This window comes from Malus domestica, chromosome 16 (assembly GCF_042453785.1).
Source record: "Malus domestica chromosome 16, GDT2T_hap1".
In the NCBI taxonomy this organism is placed as follows: Eukaryota; Viridiplantae; Streptophyta; class Magnoliopsida; order Rosales; family Rosaceae; genus Malus; species Malus domestica.
Genome location: NC_091676.1, coordinates 11,642,978 through 11,662,054, shown reverse-complemented (window position 1 = coordinate 11,662,054; position 19,077 = coordinate 11,642,978). Strand labels below are relative to the sequence as shown.

Sequence of the window (19,077 nt, the reverse complement as noted above, 5' to 3'; positions counted from 1 at the left end):
AAGTCCGCCAATCGAAAAGGGGGCAAAGCAGCTCTTGTCAACCTTCAAAACAACGTGAACATGTTGAAGATGATGAAACTTCGACACAAAGATCGTCCGTCCCCATCACGATGCGCGACTTCTTGCCCGAAGACTTCTTCAATCACGCGGTCAAAACTCATTGCTATGAAAATTGTGAGGAACGCCTCTCCAAAATTGCTTGACAAAATTCACAAATTCTCCTCGCCCGCACGAGTCTAAACTGCATGGCACAAAGCTCCTGGTCTGCACGAGCATAAAAGGCAACGTCAACGCTCCTGGTCTGCACGAGCATAAAAGGCAACACCAACGCTCCTTGCATGCATGAGCTGAAACTACAACACGGCACCAAACGCTCCTTGCCCGCACGAGCTGAAACTGCAACACGGCACCAAATGCTCCTTGTATGCACGAGTTGAAACTGCAAACACACCAACGCTCCTTGCCTGCATGAGTTAAAACTGCAAACGGCACAAAAAAAAATATAAATATGTATGTATTGGAACTACGTTTTGACTTGATCTCTTTCTTTGGAAGGGTACGTAGGCAGCTTGAATATTCAATTTCAAGTTCAGTCACATCAAAATAAAAAATAAATATTTTATTAAATAGAGTCAATTTTATTACCAAAAAAAAAACATATGTTATTAATGTATTATAAAATATATATATATATATATATATACATATATAATGGTGGGCTGCATTATTGAGGATGACCGTGAGCCCAGCAAGCACTCAACGGCCCAAAACCGTGAGTTACTTCTCAAACAGAATGAGCCTTCGTCTTCTACCTCCTCTCTGCCTTCTGCCATCGATGAGATTGGGTTGTGGTATTGTCGTCAGAAGGGTTCAAAAACAGATGGTTAATGAGCAGAGAACCCCTTTAATGATTGCTGTTACATATGTTGTCGAAGCTCAGAGACGCAACAATGGCAATGGGGTTGATATGGAGAGCCACAGCTTTTGCGGTGTCGTCGAGATCAACGGCGACGGCGTCGTTTCGTTATGTCTGCATCCGGGCTATGGCATCAAAGGCCCAAGCCCAACAGGTGGAATTCAAGGCCCGAGACAAAACGGAATTCCTCAAGACACCCAACAAGAAATACAGCCCAGGCCCAATCTCTCTCCACTCCACTACGCCACGTCGTGCCATCTCCACAGCCATCTTCTTCTCCATCGTCATGTTCTCCATCCAAACTTCATGGCCGTGCCCTCCGTTGCTGAAGCTCCATTGCTTTCGAACCTGCTCAGGCATCTCAACTCTGCATCATCCGCCTGACTGCTGTCAAAACAACTAGCCGGTCTTGGCACTCCGCCTTACCAAGTGCACCTTCATCACTGCAGGATCGTCCCCAAGCAGAAGCTGGCCCCGGTGAGGTCTCGCAGATGACGGCAAGCAGCCCTGAAGAGATTCCGCCGCTGCTGGTCTCGGGTTTGGTCGACCCAACGCTCTCCAACATGAGATCTAAAAGGAGCCCGTCATGGTCCTCCAATCCTCTGCCGGAGCCATTAATATCCCAAACCATCGTCTCCCTCGGTGTCCGCTCCGGCTTTCTTTCCTCTCTCAAGTTGCAGCAAGTCGGATCCAAATCAAGACCACCCGCCACAACGCCTGTCCACCATAAGAGCCAGCGACAGCGACGGATCTCTCGGGAAGACCCGGCTCAGCAGCGCTGAGTGCGAGGACGCCGTTACAGCAGGAAACGCGCCCCAAGCAACGTGACGCCAGGATCTCCACCAAGCTCCTCAACGCCACCTTTTCTGCTCTACAGGTAGCGGTCGTGGTCCCTAGACGACGAAGCGTGGAACCACCGCGAGAGAATCAATGGCAGATCGGACCTCCTCCTCACCATCACCATCTTCAAACTTCAGTTTCACACCTGCAATCCCCGGTTGCTCTCCACCGTCAGATCGTTGGTTGTCTCACGATACAACACCGTGTCGAGCGTGAGTGTGCTCCTCCTTCTTCCTCCACTTGCAGAAACCGGAACATTTGGACCTGTCCCCCAGCAACTTCTCCATTGCTCGGCTTTGGACCACCTTGACATCTCCAATATCGTCGCTCCCTCCCTCTCCAACTACGACAAGCTCATGGCGGTCAACGTCCGCGGGATGGCGGCATGAGAGGGAACATCATGTGCACGGTAAGCGTGGCATCGAGTGTTGGGGCGGGGCGTTCTTCACGGAGCTGCACCGACAGGGCCTCGCTCTTCCATGGCCGCCCACGCAATCCTCCGCAGCCACAAAGCCACCATCTTCATCCACCAGGCTCCTCCCTGCCTTCTCTCCATCCTATCCCGCATCCTATATATATATATATATGTATGTATATGTATGTACGTATGTATGTATATGTGCATATAAAAAATTACAATATAAAAAAAAAGGAAAATAAGAGACATGGTGCACCAGGCACCGAAAGCAAAGAAAAAATATAAAAAAAATAAAAAAATAAAAAAAAGGGGAAAAGCAAAGGTGGTGCCAGCACCATGAAAGAAAAAATAATGAAAAGATATAGAATGGTGCAGGCAAAAGAAAGTGGTTGTGGCTAGCACCGAAAGTAAAAAAAAAAAATATATATATATATATAATTAAAAAAAAAGGGGGTCATGATGGTGCGGTGTGTGCATATATATATAATGTAATATGTATAAAAATTATATATATAATAATTGCATTGAGAGAAATAAAGTTCATTTTATTTATTTCTATATATAAAAAAAAATTAATTAAAAAAAAATTACATTGAGAGAAATAAAATCTATTTTATTTATTTCTCTGGAAAGATTACATAAAATTGCATTCTACATACAAAAAAAAAAAAAAATTTACAAATGTGCAAACAAACGGGAAGGAGTCTTCATGCTCAGGTGGTGTCTCAGTACTCGGCGGAGCTCTAGGAAAAAGAGACGTCGGAGGTTGACTGTTTGAAGTCACACCACTCGGCGGAACTCCAGGAAGAAGAGGCACCGAAGGTTGATCATTTAAGGCTTCATTACGCGGCACAGCCCCAGAAGACGAAGGCAAATGCTGCTGGAACAAACCCACAAACCTCTGATGATCAAGTAAAATCTGACCATCAGATTCCTGCATCTGGTCAATCTTCCTCTTCATGTTTGTCGCATAGCTATGGGCGAGCTTATGCAACTGTTTATTCTCCTGCTTGAGCCCTCTAATCTCTTGTTTGAGAATCATCACCTCAGCTGCCAATGATTCAACTTGACGGGTTCGAGCAAATAGGCGTTGGGCCATATTAGACACTGAACCTGCACACTGCACACTAAGAGCCAGAGAATCCTTAACAGCCAACTCATCAGACCGTTTGGAAAGTAGTCTGTTATCTCTGGGAGTGACAAGGTTTCGGGCCACCACCGCAGCGGTCATATCATTCTTCACCACTGAATCCCCAACGGTAAGAGGACCAGTAGGGGATATGAAGGATGGGCGCCATATGTTGTCTGGAGAAGGTGGGACTGCCTCTTCACCAAGATTCAAGTCAAAACGACGGTCGGAGGGTCCAGACATTTTCAAAGTGTTGAAGGAAGAAGAGATCGGACAAATCAAGATCTTAGAAGTACAAGAAGAGAGTTTTCACAAGTAAAATTCAAGTGTGCTTTGAAACGAACAGCGTGCCTTTATAAAAAATTAGCACTCGACGGGATTTTAGAGATCGAAGAGGCGATCTCAGAATTCGAAGATGCCATTCAAAAATCGAAGAGGCAAGCTCAGAAATCGGAGAAGCATCTTGCTTTTCCAGACGCGTCGGCACCCGTCACACGCAAACTCAGCTTTGCGAAAATCACGGGCAATTTGTCGAAGCACCGATCCCAGATATCGAAGAGGCGCCAGTCTTTTTCAGCCGCGTCAACACCTGTCACATGCACACTCAGCTTGGCAAAAATCACGGGCAATTTGTCGAAGATTTTCGGTGAAGGAGAAAGCACATGAAGTATACTGTTCAATCATCCAACGGTTGTCGACACGAGTGAAAGAATAGTACATCTACAAGTGTTAAAGAAATTCCTATAACTGTCCATCTTCACCCTCCATAGCAAGGCAGACATACAGAACCTTTCTTCATCTATGAGAATGCCTTCCCAACGAAGCCTCTTGAGTTACCCAGTGTTCCTTATTCCTTGGGGTACCTCTGCAAGCCAATGACTCCAAAGCAAAAGTATCTCATATCACCAGGGTAGAAAGTAAGAGTATCTCATATCATGCGTTCTCCCTGTCCTTTCCTTTGTCCTTGTTCTTACCTACAAAGACAAGGATAAAGAAAACAATATGCCGGAACTTCCACTCAAACTCGGGTAAGGAACCGACTGCTTGGAACCCTCCCCTGATTGCCTACCTAGCACTGCTATCGAGTACTCGCCTTCCACTGCTGCTGTACTTTCAAAGAAGCTGCCACATCTGCCTGAAGAACAGATAAGGCAAGTGAAAATGATACCTTGCAGCATGTGGAGACAAGGTGCAGAAGGAACAAGCAGAGAAGAATGCGGTCTGCACGGTCAACTCAGCAGAAGGAGTCCGAACTAAGGAACTCAAGAAGCTGCCATATCTGCCTGAAGAAACAAGCAGAGAAGAATGCAGCATGCACAGTCAACTCAGCAGAAAGAGTCTGAGATGAAGAACTCGAGAAGATGTCGCATCTGCCTGAGGACGGTGAACTTGTTTTGACCCTCAAATTCTTGGGTCGACTTACTAGGCGTTGTGGGCTGCACGTGCCGATTCAGCACCCTTGAATCGAATCCTTAAAGATCAAGTCACCAACTGGAAGAAGAGTTCATCAATCTTGAAGATCATACCGTTGACCAAACTGCTTAGGTGTGAATTAGAAAGATTGAACAAAGAAACAGGTTGTCACCTTTACCTCGTGCCTGCTTGCCATGTGTTCGAGTCAACTTTCAAGAATCAAGCCTCAACGGCCCTTGAAGAAGTTTCCAGCCAAATTCAAGATCAAGCCTCGACGGCCCTTGAGGAAATCACAAGTCCGATTCAAGATTAAGTGTTTACCACCCTTGAATCAAAACCTAGTTTAAGAATAAGCTGTGGAAAATAAACAATTGGAGGAATCCAGAAAATCCTCCAACCCAGTTCAAGATCAAAGCTGTGGAAAGTCAACAAGCACAACAAAAGTATGTGCCAATTCACCCACTACCAAAGCCAAAGATCATTTACCACATGAAGCTCCTTGTGGTCCAATTTCAACCTTCAAGATCAAGTCTCGAAGGCCCTTGAAGAAATTTCAAACAAAAGTTCAAGAACAAGCCTCAACGGCCCTTGAAGAAATCTCAAGCCCAATTCAAGATCAAGCCTCAACGGCCCTTGAAGAAATCTCCAGCCCAATTCAAGATCAAGCCTCGACGGCCCTTGGATCGACATCTACAGTAAGGGACTTCAAAACGCATATCCTACACGTGACAAGCACATGTATACGACGTGCCTTGAAGTGGGGGCATTTGTAGACATCGAAATTTCGGTAAATAAATGTTGACCGGTAAATCAAAGTGTCAACGCTCATGTATTACATAAATTTTACACGTAACGTGTGACTCAACGAAAATTGAAATGAGTTGGAAAAGTCATCAAATAGGACACGTGTCAACACCTGGCAGAAACGACTTATTTCATCTGGAATATTATATTCAAAATTAGGCCTTGGAAAATTCTATAAATACAAGCCCATTTCATTCATTTGAGAGGACCAATTCATATTACACCTTGAAGCTCTGAAGCTCTGAAGCTCTGAAACTCCGAAGCTCTCAAGCATCCAGGTTCCCGAAGAATCAAGAAAGTGTTCTTCGTTCTTCGTTCATCGTTCTTCCAAGATCAAGCCTCGACGGCCCTTGGATCAACAATCATCCACCTTCAAGATCAAGCCCCGACGGCCCTTGAAGAAAGCGTTCTTCGTTCTTCGTTCATCGTTCTTCCAAGATCAAGCCCCAACGGCCCTTTGGATCAACAATCATCCACCAATTCAAGATCAAGCCCCGACGACCCTTGAAGAAATCACCATCATTCATCATCCGTTCATCCAAGATCAAGCCCCAACGGCCCTTTGGATCAACAATCATCCACCTTCAAGATCAAGCCCTGACGGCCCTTGAAGAAAGTGTTCTTCGTTCATCGTTCTTCCAAGATCAAGCCCCAACGGCCTTTTGGATCAACAAACGTCGACAAATCCACACATCCAACCGTTCTTCAAGATTAAGCCCAAAAGCACTTGAAGATCTGTTCATCACTGTTTCTTCAAGATCAAGCCCAAAAGCCCTTGAAGATCCGCTCAAATCCACCTTCAAAGATCAAGCCCACGGCCCTTTGAAGAAATTTCCAACTGTTCATCCAAGATTAAGCCTCGACGGCCCTTGGATCAACGAAACACCCACCAATCAACACCTTACGGAGATCGAATCAGAGGATCAAATTTGAGAGAGATTGTAACCCAAAATCATCAAATACAAAATATTTGTTTGTGCGCGTTGTTCTTGTCTCTTTCGTTTCAGGAATTTTCCGTGTTCACAGTGGCATGTCGGGATTGGTCGAAAATATTATCGGAAATATATCAACAAAATAGTACGTTCAGATAATGACACGTGGCATGACGTGATTGGTTGAAAATCTTAGCGGAAATCTATTCACAAAATAGTACGTTCAGATAATGACATGTGGCGTGACGAGATTGGTTAAAAATCCTATCCGAAATTAAAACTATTTTATTTTTTTATTCTTTTAGACAAAATTTGAAAATATTTTAAATGGGCTGGGTGCCAACGCATTTTGTAAGGATGGAGATCGTTTGTGCCAGCGCATTTTTTTAGGGGTGGAGATGCCTTGACCTATTACTGTTCATTTGAGTGGATAAATGCGCTGGGTGCTTGCGCAAAGTCTTAGGGGTGGAATTGCTCTAATAGTGAAAAGTACATGGCAACGTCTTCAGTAGGGTGATTAGGTGCAACGGTTCACATTAGGGCTGATTTTGAGTTGCTTAAATTTTTCCGAAATCAGTTTCTTAAAAAAGTTGAAGTTAAAATTATGTAAGGAAAATGAAAAAAGTATTTATTTATTTTTAAATTACGGGTCTAAAACAACAGAAAGCAGAAGCAGTTTTATCTATGCTTCTAAAAAAAAACATATATTTTTTTCATAAGAGGCGGGTAAATGGCAATTAATAAAATTTTCATATTAACAATCTTACCCTTGTTTCTTTTTCCTAAACCTAATGCGCCGTTTTTCCTAAAAACACTTTACACTATAATTTACCCAACGTTTACCTATTATTCTTCCGTCACAATAATAACTATTTTGAATAAAAACACAATAATTCCAAACTAGTCCGAAGAGAGATTGTTATACCAACGCCAAACCTCAAAAATCAACAAGCTGTTTCAATCACGAACGTCCATTCCTTCGTCACGGAAGATATAAGTTCTCATTTCTCCAGCGAATAATCTCACGTGGGCTCCACCTACTTCCACCAATTTAAAACATTTGAAATCACACACAAAAAAATAAAATAAAATTCGAACGGACTGGTTAAAACCGAACCGCCCACCAAAGTTTACTCTTTCTCTCTCTCCCTCTCCGATTTAAACATTTCAACCTCACTGCAACTCAATCCACGCCGTCAATCTTCAATCACAGATTCACACCCCAAATCCCGAAGGTACCTTCTCAAATTCCACTTCATTTCTAGGGCTTCGATTCCCATCGATTTGGCGATCAAGATTCACCATCCAATTTTTATTTTTTTTTTCTTCTTCAGATTTCGTGATTAGAGTTAAAATTCGAAGCTCATGGCGCGGATAAAGCCCCAGGCGCTGTTAATTCAGAGCAAGAAGAAGAAGGGGCCGACTCGGATCAGTACCACTACCATAGTTATGTGCAATTTAATCATCGCTCTGGTCGCCTTGTCGTTGATCGCTACTTATCGCTATTGGTCCAGAAGGTAACATTTCAACTGGTATTTTCAAAAAAAAAATAATAATAATTTAATTTGTTTGGAAAGTAATTATAGTGTTAATTATGGATAATTTCAGCTGCTTATTTGTTTTGCGCGCTAATTTACTCTCATAGGTCGCTGGACCAATCTGGGTCGGAGTTATCTAATCAAGAGGTATTAATATCAATTGGGTATTTTCCATTTGTGTAATTAATTATTAAATTAATCTTCTTGTTTGGAAAATAATTATGAGTAAATGCGTAGTTGACTAAATTTGGTGGTTTTTTTTGTTTGTTTTTTCAGAAAATTGATGTGTTTGGAAAGAAGGACGATCTTCCGGGTTATGCTGTAAGTCTCTTAAGTTCTTAACACATTCGATGTACTGCCAATTTGCTCTTTGGTGTCACATTGCATGAACCTGCAATTTTTTATTTCTAGGATTAATGAAGCGGGGTGGTTGTTGTATCGGTGTGGAGGTTAAATTTGTTAGGCCGCAAAATTATCAACAAATTTCTTTTCTCAGACGGTATCTGGGTTGTGGACATTGCATGCCATCATGCATTTGCTTGATATAACCTGATGGCCATCAGTTTTGGGAAACTTTAATACATTAGAATTGCTGTGTTGGTTTAAGTTGCTGGCGTTTCATTCCTATACTTTCTGTTGGTGTTTTCGTTAGTTTTATTCACCTTTCTGCTTTTCCAACTTGCGAGTTATTCACTCTCTTTCTTCTCCCTCCCCCTTGTGTATTGTTTAGATTCTAAATACATCAAAGGGTCCTATCACAGTGGAACTTTTCAAGGAGGCTTCTCCAGAGGTTGTGGATAGATTTATTGACTTATGGTGAGTATGAATGTTTAGTAGTCGAAGATCATCTCTCGGTTTGAAGTTCTTTCTCTACAGTGTAAGAGAATAAAGTTAAAATTATGGGACAGGGGGTGACTTAGCACATAGCTGTTGCTAAATTACCAATACACGAAACTTCCTAATAATAAAAATGTTCTCATTTTAGGGGTATTCTTATCAGCCATTTCATATATTTTGTTGTAGCTCCTTTTTGAATTATTAAATACACACCAAGTTAAAGGTTATGTGTTATTTCTATAGCCTTGGTGATGCAGATACGTGGTTGACTTGTATCTAGGCTACATTGAGGTCCTAAGTGTATGTTTTATTGGTACACTAAATATAAATAAAATCAGAACTTCGACGATTAGATATCATTTCAATATTCTGATTAGCAGTAGCAACCAGAAATAGACTTGCTTGGTTCTTGTGGTTGTAAGGGCAATATTGTGTTATGCTCTCAAGGCACTTCTAAGGCATTAGTTTTGCAGTCAAAAGGGACGCTTCAAGGGGATGCCCTTCAGTCATGTGATCAAGCACTATATAATCAAAGGGGGTGGTTCCCAAGAACTCGGAGCAGCTGAAGATTGGATATCAAAGGGGAAACTTCGTGGTCAACTTGTTACGAGGTTTGTTTCATAGAAAAATCTTATATATTTGTTGTGTGCCCTGTTGGTCCTGTGTTGCAAAACTGATAGCTTATTCTTGCCTGTGTGAACCTGTAGTCCAAAGCACGAAGCTTTTATGCTTGGAACTACGAAGGCTAGACCAGACAACAAAGGATTTGAGCTTGTTATCACAACTGCACCAATACCAGATTTAAATGATAAGCTAATTGTCTTTGGACGGGTCATCAAAGGAGAGGAAGTGGTACAGGTATAAAATTCTGTGCATCTTGGGTAATTTATTATCATGCCTAGACTTGGATAATATCTAATGTACAGTGCTTTGCATACGGTCTTCCATTCAGGAAATTGAAGAGGTCGATACAGATGAACATTATCGGCCTAAATCATCTGTAGGGATCACCAGCGTGATTCTGAAACAGGAGATCTAAGGGCGACCCCATCTAATGTGAAGTATTCCTGCATAGCATGGTTGCTGGTTTGAGCGTCTTCTTGCAGTACATCATTTAGGCTTCTGATGACCCCCATCCAGTTTTCCCGCCTTCACCTCTCCCGATTTGGTTTGTAATTTGCGGTGGGGGATGGGGGAGTTTTGATAAAATTTTCTAGGTATAGGTTCCATATGTGGGGTGGACAAAATACGACCATGCAGCTAATCTGATATGTAAGTTTGTTGTGGTAATCGTTGTGCTATCATTATTTGATATGATTCATTTCGTTCTTATCATGGTATTTCGACACCCGAAATTGTTTGACATAACGGAGGTTAGGGTTTCGATTTCCGCAGTTTTGTAATGGAGATGTTGCACCTTGTTTCTATACGTATTTTTATTTTTGTAGGTTTAATTTTTGTTAATTTGTGAGTCGAATATCACTTTGAGTCACAGTTTTGAGGGCCTAACGATAATTTTGAGTCACAATTCTGCAGCTTAAGAATAATAAAAAGAAATTAGTTGATAATACAATTTTTGGTGCGAATGAGGTGTAAAGATTCAGCAAACGGACCAGCAGTTCGTGGCTAATTACCGGTTTGAAATTTATGGATGACGAGTTTTATACAACATGATTATGACAGTTTTATTGTGTGATTAAATCGAAAACTTTCCTCCATTAGTGTAACATATTGTTGTAAAACAAAAAAAATAAAAAATAAAAAATCCAAAAGTGAACTTTAACTCAATACCGATCTCACACCAGTTCTTGGTTTCTTCAGAGCACTGCGACTGTGGAATATAATTTATCAATATCTATTCTATTGTACTTTATTTTGCTAATTTATGGACCTAGAATTTTACAAAAGTCAACACTATTTTACCCCAAAAAAAAGTCAACACTAATATTATAAAAAGATTATCGAAAATCACAAATTAGATTTTGTCTATAGGGCTATCTCCAATGCCCATGAAATTTTAGAGACAAAGTTATGTATGACTAAATCCCTTTCCAGTAAATCGGAAAAGTTGGGTGAGGTGAACTATCATGAACAAACCAACCCCGAGCAAATGGAAATTATAATTTAAATTTGGTAAGTTGGAATTGTGGGATAACACAATGAAAACAATTCACCGTAAAATTCTAGATTTAAGATATAGTTAATGGTGTATTTGATCACGTTATAATGAAAACAAAAGGTGTCATGATTACTTTTAATATTGGTACATTTAATTGTGTTATAATGAAAACTGAATACGTAACGGTTATTTTTTATAATTTATAGAAGAATCGTACACGACATGTTGCTACACAAAACTGACATGTTCAAATTAAGGCTTATCCAATATTAAAAACGAATACATCCGTTAAGTTCACGGGTTTTGCCGTGTCGCATTAGTGTTAATTATCATCTTGATTGTGAGCAGTGTTGTTGGTTTGAGGCTTGAGCCCTAATATAAACATATCAGCAATTTTAGCGGTTTCTTTGTGTTTTTTAGGCGGGCCATAATTTGTAAGTCCATCCAATAAAATAAATAATAATAAAATAAATAATCAGTGGCCGTACTAGGGTTTTAGGGGTTCAGGGTTTAAGGGGGGGGTTTTTGTCACAGAAACTATTTCAAGCTCCAGTCTTTGCTTCATCAAAGCATCCAAAGCTTATCATTTCGTCGCCAATGGCTGTTCTCCATCACCGTTAGGCAAAATTCTAGGAAAATTTCCCCTCTTCAGTTCCAGGTTTCCAAATTTATGGAGGATTTTGACGATGATTTCGGGGATTTATATGCCGGCGTCGAAGCGCAGGCCAATTCGGCCATGAATGGCGCACCGGACTTCGCTCACTTTTACACAGAACCAGAAGAAGATGTCAGTGAGGATAATGGAAAGGCGAAAACCACTAGTCCTGGAACCGATTCTGACTGCGAGGAGTTGGGCGAGAAAGTTTCTGCTTTGGAGGAGAACGAGGATTACAGTGGAAGTGATAGCGAGGATGACCTGAAAATAGTGCTGAATGATGAGGACTGTGAGGGCAAAGTGTTTCCAAATGGCGGCCGAGGGCGCGTGAAGAATGATGAGCATGAGGATGAGGATAGTGATGGGTTTCCGGCTACGAAAGAGTACAAGGTATTATCTTTTTTGTCTAAATCAATTTGAAACTAGTGATTTTCAATCAGTGGTCACAGAAACTTTTTAGTATTCAGAATCTTTCTGTGTAAACGGAATCTCTCTGCTTTCGATAATGAAAACTATTTGTTCATGTTCATAGATGCTTGGTGCTTTGTGCAGTACATAAGGACTCAAGGACCAACTTCTCTAAGCAATGGAAAGGGCAGTGAGGCTGTGGGTTCAGCGTCTTCCATGTCGGTTAGAGGAGACCATGAAAACAGTTTGTGCTATCAACGCAAGGGTTTGAGCTCTCAGATTAGTTGTATTGGTGATACACCTAATCAAATGGTGCCTCAAAATAGATATGGTTTCAGACTTCCTTGGTACCGGTTAGTAGATTACAAACAAAATATTAAATATGCAGAATGACTATTTTTGTGTAATGTTGAACTGAACTATAGTCTATGACACATTGTTGTCCTTGTTTTCTGTATTCCAGGACCATACTTGACGTCAACATTGAATCGTTTGAGGAGAAGCCATGGAGGTATCCTGAGGTTGATGTAACAGATTATTTCAATTTCGGTTTGAAAGAGGACAGTTGGAAACAGTACTGTATCTCCCTGGTAAATGAAATAGCTTATCTTTGCAAACAAATTTATGATGTAAAAATAGTGTCTCAGTCTAGTCTTCTAGTTCCCATTTGGATGTTCTGGCAGGTTGAAATAGATTTTTCCCGAAGCTTTCTATGCAATGTAACTTGTGGTTGTGCCATTAATGGTCTTGCCATATGGCCAACCGGTTCTCATTTGTTTTCTTAGACACAGTTCTTAGTAAATACAATCCTAATACTTAAAATTCATCACAGGAACAACTACGGCTAACATCTATGCAGTTTAGGATCCCTGTCTCAAGAGCTTCAAAACTTTATCAGGTTATTAGTTTGAATCGTGTGGGAGTCTTGTTATATCATCATAACAGTATTTCAAATTTTACATGTTGACATGTCCACTAATATCTTCCTTCCATAAAATAGGCTAAAGAAGCTGGATCTGAGTATGATAAATTCGCCCAGGAAACTATTTATAAAGAAACGAACAATGCTGGACCAAGAAAGTTTGCTCCTCCATCTAGAGATTCTGATTCCAGTTTCAGAGAGTTGGAACTGGTATGTCGCAGTTTATTACTATTCTCTGATTCTTGTATTCAGAAACTTGGTTTGAGATGTTATGACTTGGCCCTTGATTTCTTCAGCCAAAAGGAAGAGCAATTCAGATTGAAGATAGTATGGTTGAACGCCAACCATCTTTTGATGGTAGGCATCCACGTAGTTTGGATTCTGATGTTGTGATACAGGTTGGCTTTCACTTTGAATTGTCAGATGGATTTGTTGCATCTACCTTATATTCATTTATCACTAATTGCATGATTGGGCAGATTGCGGTGCAGGACGGCACTGAGGAAACCACGAACTCTGGTGAGGAACAGGGCCATACAAATTGTACGGCACATGAGGCATCTGAAAATGTGGAATGTAATGCTAATGGTAACCGAACTATTCCTGCCAAAGAAGATGATTTATCAGTTGGAACTCCAGAAGGAAACACAAGGATAGCAGACAGGTTTGTATTCTGTTATATGTGGGGCCCTAAATATTTCAATTATTAGGTTCCATATATAAAGTTAATTATGATTTCTGAAGGCACATGTAATTCATATAGTTTTCTGTGATATCATCAGTTGTTCCCGGAGGATCAGTGCCACTCATCCAATGACAATAGATTCTGATCAAAGAAATGACCAGTATGTTGATCTGGATGGGTACGACTATAGGCAGGGGAATGCTGTCTCATTGGAGACTACAGAAATTACAAATAAAACAAAGGACAATGTTGGTGGGGATACTTTATATGTTGATCAATGCATGATGGAAGCACAATTATCACTTGGTGATGACGATCAACTTAGCCCCACTTCCTTTGAAAGTGATTATGAGGCATCCAAGAATAGTGTTCATTTTGATCCAGAAGATATTAATACTCCTGCCACATCATCTTTTAAGAACCCAAAAAGCAATGGCATCAAGAGAAAAATAGTTGATATCAAAGATTACTCCATGCATAAAAGTCCTGCTCGAAAGGAGCATAAACATCAGCAAAGGAGGCTTGACAGTGTTGTTGAACCAAAGATTCATATTAATGATGATGCGTCCCCCACCTCAGAAATGGACGACCTTTATGACAGAGATAGCTCATTGAATTCTAGCAGACGGAAGAAAATTCTGCCAGATTTTGGCTGTAGTGATGGAGAAGATATTTCAGATTATAAAGAATCAAGGCATTATGGTAGAAGACATGCTGACAACCACGTTCATACTGCTAAAACAAATTATTTGGATAGAAAAGGTAGTCACAATATCCAAGACAAGGTCGGTCCATTTTTCAGAAAAAACTGGAATGAAAGGGAGTATTTTTGTGAAGATAGGGATACAGATTGGCATCGTTTTGGAAGAACACAATTCCCTAACGAGAGGAGTCTTCTCCCGAGCAGGGAGTCCAGAGGCTGGCACTCCAAGTATTCCCCACCCACTGTTAAAGAAAGGGATGCACAATTTAAAAGGAACGCCAACAAACTGCAGTTTAAGAAAATACCCAACCATGGTGGTGGCTGTTTCGGTTATAAACATGAAGATGACTTTGTGGGAGAAAAATTTGGGAGACGTGCTTCATTTACTGACCGAAAAAGGAATACTTTGGATGAATTTGATGAATGGCAGTTTCCTCGACTCAGGAGAGATTTAGGGGGAAGGGATGGATATGTTGACAAACCTGTTTTTGATTGGGATGATTCATGGTCTGGGAAAATTGAAGATGAATATTGCAGACATGGAGAAAATCAATACTTGTCCGATCAGTTGTACAGAGATTTACATGCAGGTGAAGGAAGATGGAATGATTCTCTATCACCAAGAAATGATGTTTCTTACTCAAGAACTGCTGAAAGATATGGGAGACGTGAACGAGAAATATACTCTGCTGAATCCAAAGAGAGTAACTGGTTTGATAATCGTTATGATGCTGATGAAATTGATGATATCATTTATCCGAGTGATCAGTTTAAGTGGAGAAGATCTAACTGGCGATCCTCGGTCCTACACTGGACTGAGGATCAGTTAACTGTCAGGCACCATGGTGACAAATTGTATTCTGAGAGGTCATCCCGTTCATATCAGAAATATGTAAGACATGAAAAATTTCATGCTAAATATGGTTCCTACAATGATGCAATGCATGTTGATATGCTATCAGAGCATGATAGATTAGAATTGAAGAGAAAAGGAAGTAGTGCTCACTGTATTAATAGTAGTTCTAAGATGTATATCGGTAAGCATGAGCGGACAGCCCTGAGGTGCAGAGGTTCGATTGACTTGGTTGTTGGGGAAGGAAAGGTACAGTTGGGGGAACCCAAGGTGAAACCTTGTATCATTGTACTTGTATATATGAGTGTTCAACAAGAGTTGAGCAAGCCTTTCTTATTCTTTTTAATGCTATCTCATTGCATTTTTTGCTCCTTTTCTCAATTGTTTTTTTCCTTTTCTCTTGTATCGTATTTTCACTTTCCTCTCTGTCAAGTAATGTGTTGCCTGTATGTTCTTGAATGTTGGTTCCCGTTCAGGTAGGCCTTGTAGTCCAGTGTGTCAAGCATGTAATGTGGGGGAATAAGGTTTCCCGTCAATCATCAAGGCATTATTGTATAATCTTCTATATGTTTCCTATTCCTCGTTATCTGTCAGGAATTTCAGGGTAAAGTTGTCTTGTCATGCTTGTTGATTTCATGGAGGTTGCAAGTGAGACTGCTTTACACCTTACAAATCAAAAGATAATGCTAAATATTTGAGTAAAATAGTGTTTTAAATTGGATGGTGGATAATAATAATAGGTGTTTCTTGAGATATCTTTCAAGTTAGCAGAATCTATAGTATTTAAGGTTGCAAACTTGCATGAATCCAACATACGTCGTACCCAGTGCACAAGGCTCCCGCTTTACGCAGGGTCTGGGAGAGGTGAATGTCGGCTAGCCTTACCCCCATTTATGGAGAGGCTGCTCCCAAGGCATGAATCCAACATACATTTTATTTAATTCTCTTGTTTGTTTTCAAATTTGCTTGTTTTTCCACACTACCCGTAATTGCATGCTACTGTTATAGTTTTGGGTGGTTTTCATATTTATGAATTGTCTTTCATTTATAGAGGAGATATTATAGTTTCATTTTATGTATTTTGTACAATTTCATGTTCTTACTTCCATGTTTATTTATGTTTTTATTTATTAGGGTTCATTTGATCAAAAACTTTGGTCTTCTTTTTTACACCATTGGGTTTATGTGATTTCAATGTTAGTCTGCAATTTTTTTTAAATTTTCTCATCAGTTGTTGTGGGACTCCTTTTGTGCCATACCCAATTCGAAGGAGAAAACAGAAGGGATTCTCCCTTATTTTACTATCATCTTTCGTTCTTTATTTACTGAGGTTCTTTGTTTTGTGCTGTCAAAAAGTTGCAGCCTTTGTCTCTTTGGTATTTCAATGCTCTGTTTGTTTATACTTCAAACTCTGGCCATCTACCAAGGACTTGCCAGTCAGCCATGTACAATGTCCTACTGACAGTCATGCTCTTTACTTTCTTTTCTATTGTCTGAGCATCCCTACAATGTACAGACAATTTAGAACTCTTAATCTTTGTTAGGCAGTTTAACAACTGAATATTCAATGTGAAAATCAAATATTCGTGTTTCTTAGATCAAATCTTAGTATCAAAGGGAAAAAAGAAAGTTCCCGTCTCCTGGATTTGATAGATTAGATATCCTTTGAACACAAGTGATACTTATTGAATGGTCACTTTAATTACCGTAGTTTGAAGTCTTTTACATCTGCCACCTATTTGAAGACACTTTAACGGATGTTGCAAGGTCTGTCTTATATGCAGATGATGTACACTATTTTAATTATTGTAATAATATACATGTCCTTGTTTTGTGATTTTGCAATCTAGACATAAGGGCAATTTGATATGGATGTCCTCTGGATTATTATGGCCCTATTCATCTTGAAATTACTATGAACGTTACCTTTTGGATAGATTTTGTGGTCTTCGGGCTTAGTGTGGTCTTACTTCCATCTATGCAATAGGTGGTAGATGTTACTTGCTTATTGTTGATGAAGCTGTTCGTATGAGGTAATATATGGCATTCATAAGGCTAGAATTGAAGGTTCATTTTTTACCTTGAATCCCCTTTTTTTGGTTTCTTAATAGGATCTGTGGCCACAGAACTTCTGTAGAATACAAGCTAGACGTTCGAGTTTAAAAGTTTGTCTTTAGTTCATCTGTAGTTGCATTATACATGGACATGCAACTCCAGTGTTTGATATACTAAACTTTTCGTAGTGCGATGTCTTTCTCTTTTACTGCTGTACCTGTTCTTTTATTTATTTTGGATTCTATTTGTAAGAATGTTTCCAAAGATCATATTTGGAACTTGCCGAAATTTTGTTGATGGTCCATTTTCTGCATGTTTCCAATCGGCTGTTTTACTGTTTAGTTGACTAATATTTTACAGATGTTTGACATTTCCTTGCTTTACGCTGCAGTCCTCTGTAAGAAGCTACAAACGTGGAACTTTGATTCACAATGGTAGGCAGGAAAATATGGATCCAGAGATTGGTGGGGAGCAGACAACTTTAGCGGATTCTAGTGAATCAAGGACAGTCCAATTTAACACCCGAAAAGTTGGACACAACCAAAACAATGCGAAAGGGCTTGATAAGTTTCCAGTTACAGCTCAAAATGGTGATATGGATGTTGAAGAAGGCCAGATTGTAACAGACGGCCTCAATACAGCACACCTACAGAGAAGACATGCTTCTGAGTATTCAGCAGCAGCTTCCAAAGTGAAAAGGCGAACGTTTGCCGGAGAAAGCGGTTCCAGTGGGAACAAGGTTGCAGAAGGATATGACAACCAAAGGATTCTTGAGACAAAGGCAAAAATGGAGAAACGCGGGGAACGGTTTAAGGAGCCAATCATCCTGAAAAAAGAGCCAGACAAGTTGTCCAAGCCTGAGATTGATCTTGTAGTTGAAACAGCTGAAGCACAGCTACATAGGCCATCCCGAAAGAGGCGATGGGGCGGTATAGAGGTTGTTTAGGAAGACTTGGACAAGCAGGTCAATAAAAGTTTAAAAACACAACTCAGAAATGGAGATGAAGAATCAGGTTAGAAATTTGTTCTATTTTCCTCTTTCAGTGAAATTGGAGGGAAGATTTGATACTTAGATTTAGTAACTTTTTCCCTACCTGTAAAAAACTCTTTGGTGTAATAACAATCTCCAATGGTGATTCAACTTTAAGGATTTGTACAATTTTCTGAAGGGTTGCAAACCAATTTTCTGATTTCATAGGGAGTCACTGCTTCCGGTTACTTAGTAATTTCTTTCTTAGGAAAACTAATGAAAGATACTTGAAAACTTTGAGTTTTAACGATAAGGGCAAAATAAAGGGTAAATTGAATAGTACAAGGATTGACTTTTTAGTGTAAAAATGTGGTTTTTCTAATACAATCTTATTTCTTCTCATACAATCTTATTTCTTTGAAGAAGTGATGGGGCTGGTTGCAGATGGCCAAAAATCATGTCATTCAGTTTAATATCGCTCTTGCCTGTATGCAGATTTAATCTGGTTCTTTATTTTGATATGGCATATATATAAGCTCGGTTGATTTTGATCACATATTTGATATTTCCTTTTGAATATATTGTAAATCGTTGTGAGCTACTGTCCTACTATGCAAGTTACTCCTTAAACCTAGGGCTGAGCTGAGGATTGAGACTAAAGTTTGTGTTCGTATCTTTCTCATAACATCATGCGTGGCATGTTACACGTAAGTAAGATACTAAAATGTGATATATATTTAGTATATTTGACATTTTTAACGGAAATAACACAAACAAGGCAATGTAGAACGAATTTTGAGTTTCAAAAAGTAAAATGACGACTTGTGATGTAAGAGCAAGCCCACACTGCTAAGGCAATAATTACCCTGTCGATTGGGCA

At 40.0% G+C, this 19,077-nt stretch overlaps 2 protein-coding genes across 5 annotated transcripts; both read left to right on the top strand.

Annotated features, from left to right (window-relative positions):
• The first annotated feature begins 7,528 nt into the window (after positions 1–7,528).
• Positions 7,529–10,159, top strand: LOC103403541 (peptidyl-prolyl cis-trans isomerase CYP21-4). The gene is made up of 8 exons (XM_008342383.4): positions 7,529–7,687; positions 7,787–7,969; positions 8,098–8,137; positions 8,267–8,311; positions 8,721–8,806; positions 9,301–9,438; positions 9,535–9,685; positions 9,780–10,159. Exons 2-8 carry the CDS (start codon positions 7,818–7,820, stop codon positions 9,864–9,866), a joined length of 699 nt encoding a protein of 232 aa, XP_008340605.1. The 5' UTR covers positions 7,529–7,687; positions 7,787–7,817; the 3' UTR covers positions 9,867–10,159.
• A 1,196-nt stretch (positions 10,160–11,355) lies between these two features.
• On the top strand, positions 11,356–18,829 carry LOC103403539 (FIP1[III]-like protein). 4 transcript variants are annotated; one of them, XR_011577073.1, is made up of 10 exons: positions 11,483–11,991; positions 12,154–12,362; positions 12,473–12,599; positions 12,842–12,907; positions 13,010–13,141; positions 13,228–13,329; positions 13,411–13,595; positions 13,714–15,442; positions 17,619–18,240; positions 18,624–18,829. XR_011577073.1 is itself a non-coding variant. In XM_008342381.4 (9 exons), the coding sequence occupies exons 1-9, from the start codon at positions 11,617–11,619 to the stop codon at positions 18,171–18,173; spliced, it is 3,459 nt and encodes a 1,152-aa protein (XP_008340603.1). In that variant the 5' UTR covers positions 11,356–11,616; the 3' UTR covers positions 18,174–18,374. The 4 variants fall into 4 exon arrangements, 3 of the variants coding, with proteins under 3 accessions (XP_008340603.1, XP_008340602.1, XP_017178918.1); XM_008342381.4 differs by lacking the exon at positions 18,624–18,829 and having other exon boundaries at positions 11,356–11,991; positions 13,714–15,421; positions 17,619–18,374; XM_008342380.4 differs by lacking the exon at positions 18,624–18,829 and having other exon boundaries at positions 11,471–11,991; positions 17,619–18,374.
• The last annotated feature ends 248 nt before the right edge of the window (positions 18,830–19,077 follow it).

Excerpts from the sequence above, each read along its gene's own strand:
- LOC103403541 (XM_008342383.4), top strand. The coding sequence starts at position 7,818 with ATGGCGCGGATAAAGCCCCAGGCGCTGTTAATTCAGAGCAAGAAGAAG. Across the intron at positions 8,138-8,266 it reads CGGAGTTATCTAATCAAGAG|AAAATTGATGTGTTTGGAAA; the intron begins GTATTAATATCA and ends TTGTTTTTTCAG. Across the intron at positions 9,686-9,779 it reads AAGGAGAGGAAGTGGTACAG|GAAATTGAAGAGGTCGATAC; the intron begins GTATAAAATTCT and ends TCTTCCATTCAG.
- LOC103403539 (XM_008342380.4), top strand. The coding sequence starts at position 11,617 with ATGGAGGATTTTGACGATGATTTCGGGGATTTATATGCCGGCGTCGAA. Across the intron at positions 12,600-12,841 it reads AACAGTACTGTATCTCCCTG|GAACAACTACGGCTAACATC; the intron begins GTAAATGAAATA and ends AATTCATCACAG. Across the intron at positions 13,596-13,713 it reads AACACAAGGATAGCAGACAG|TTGTTCCCGGAGGATCAGTG; the intron begins GTTTGTATTCTG and ends TGATATCATCAG.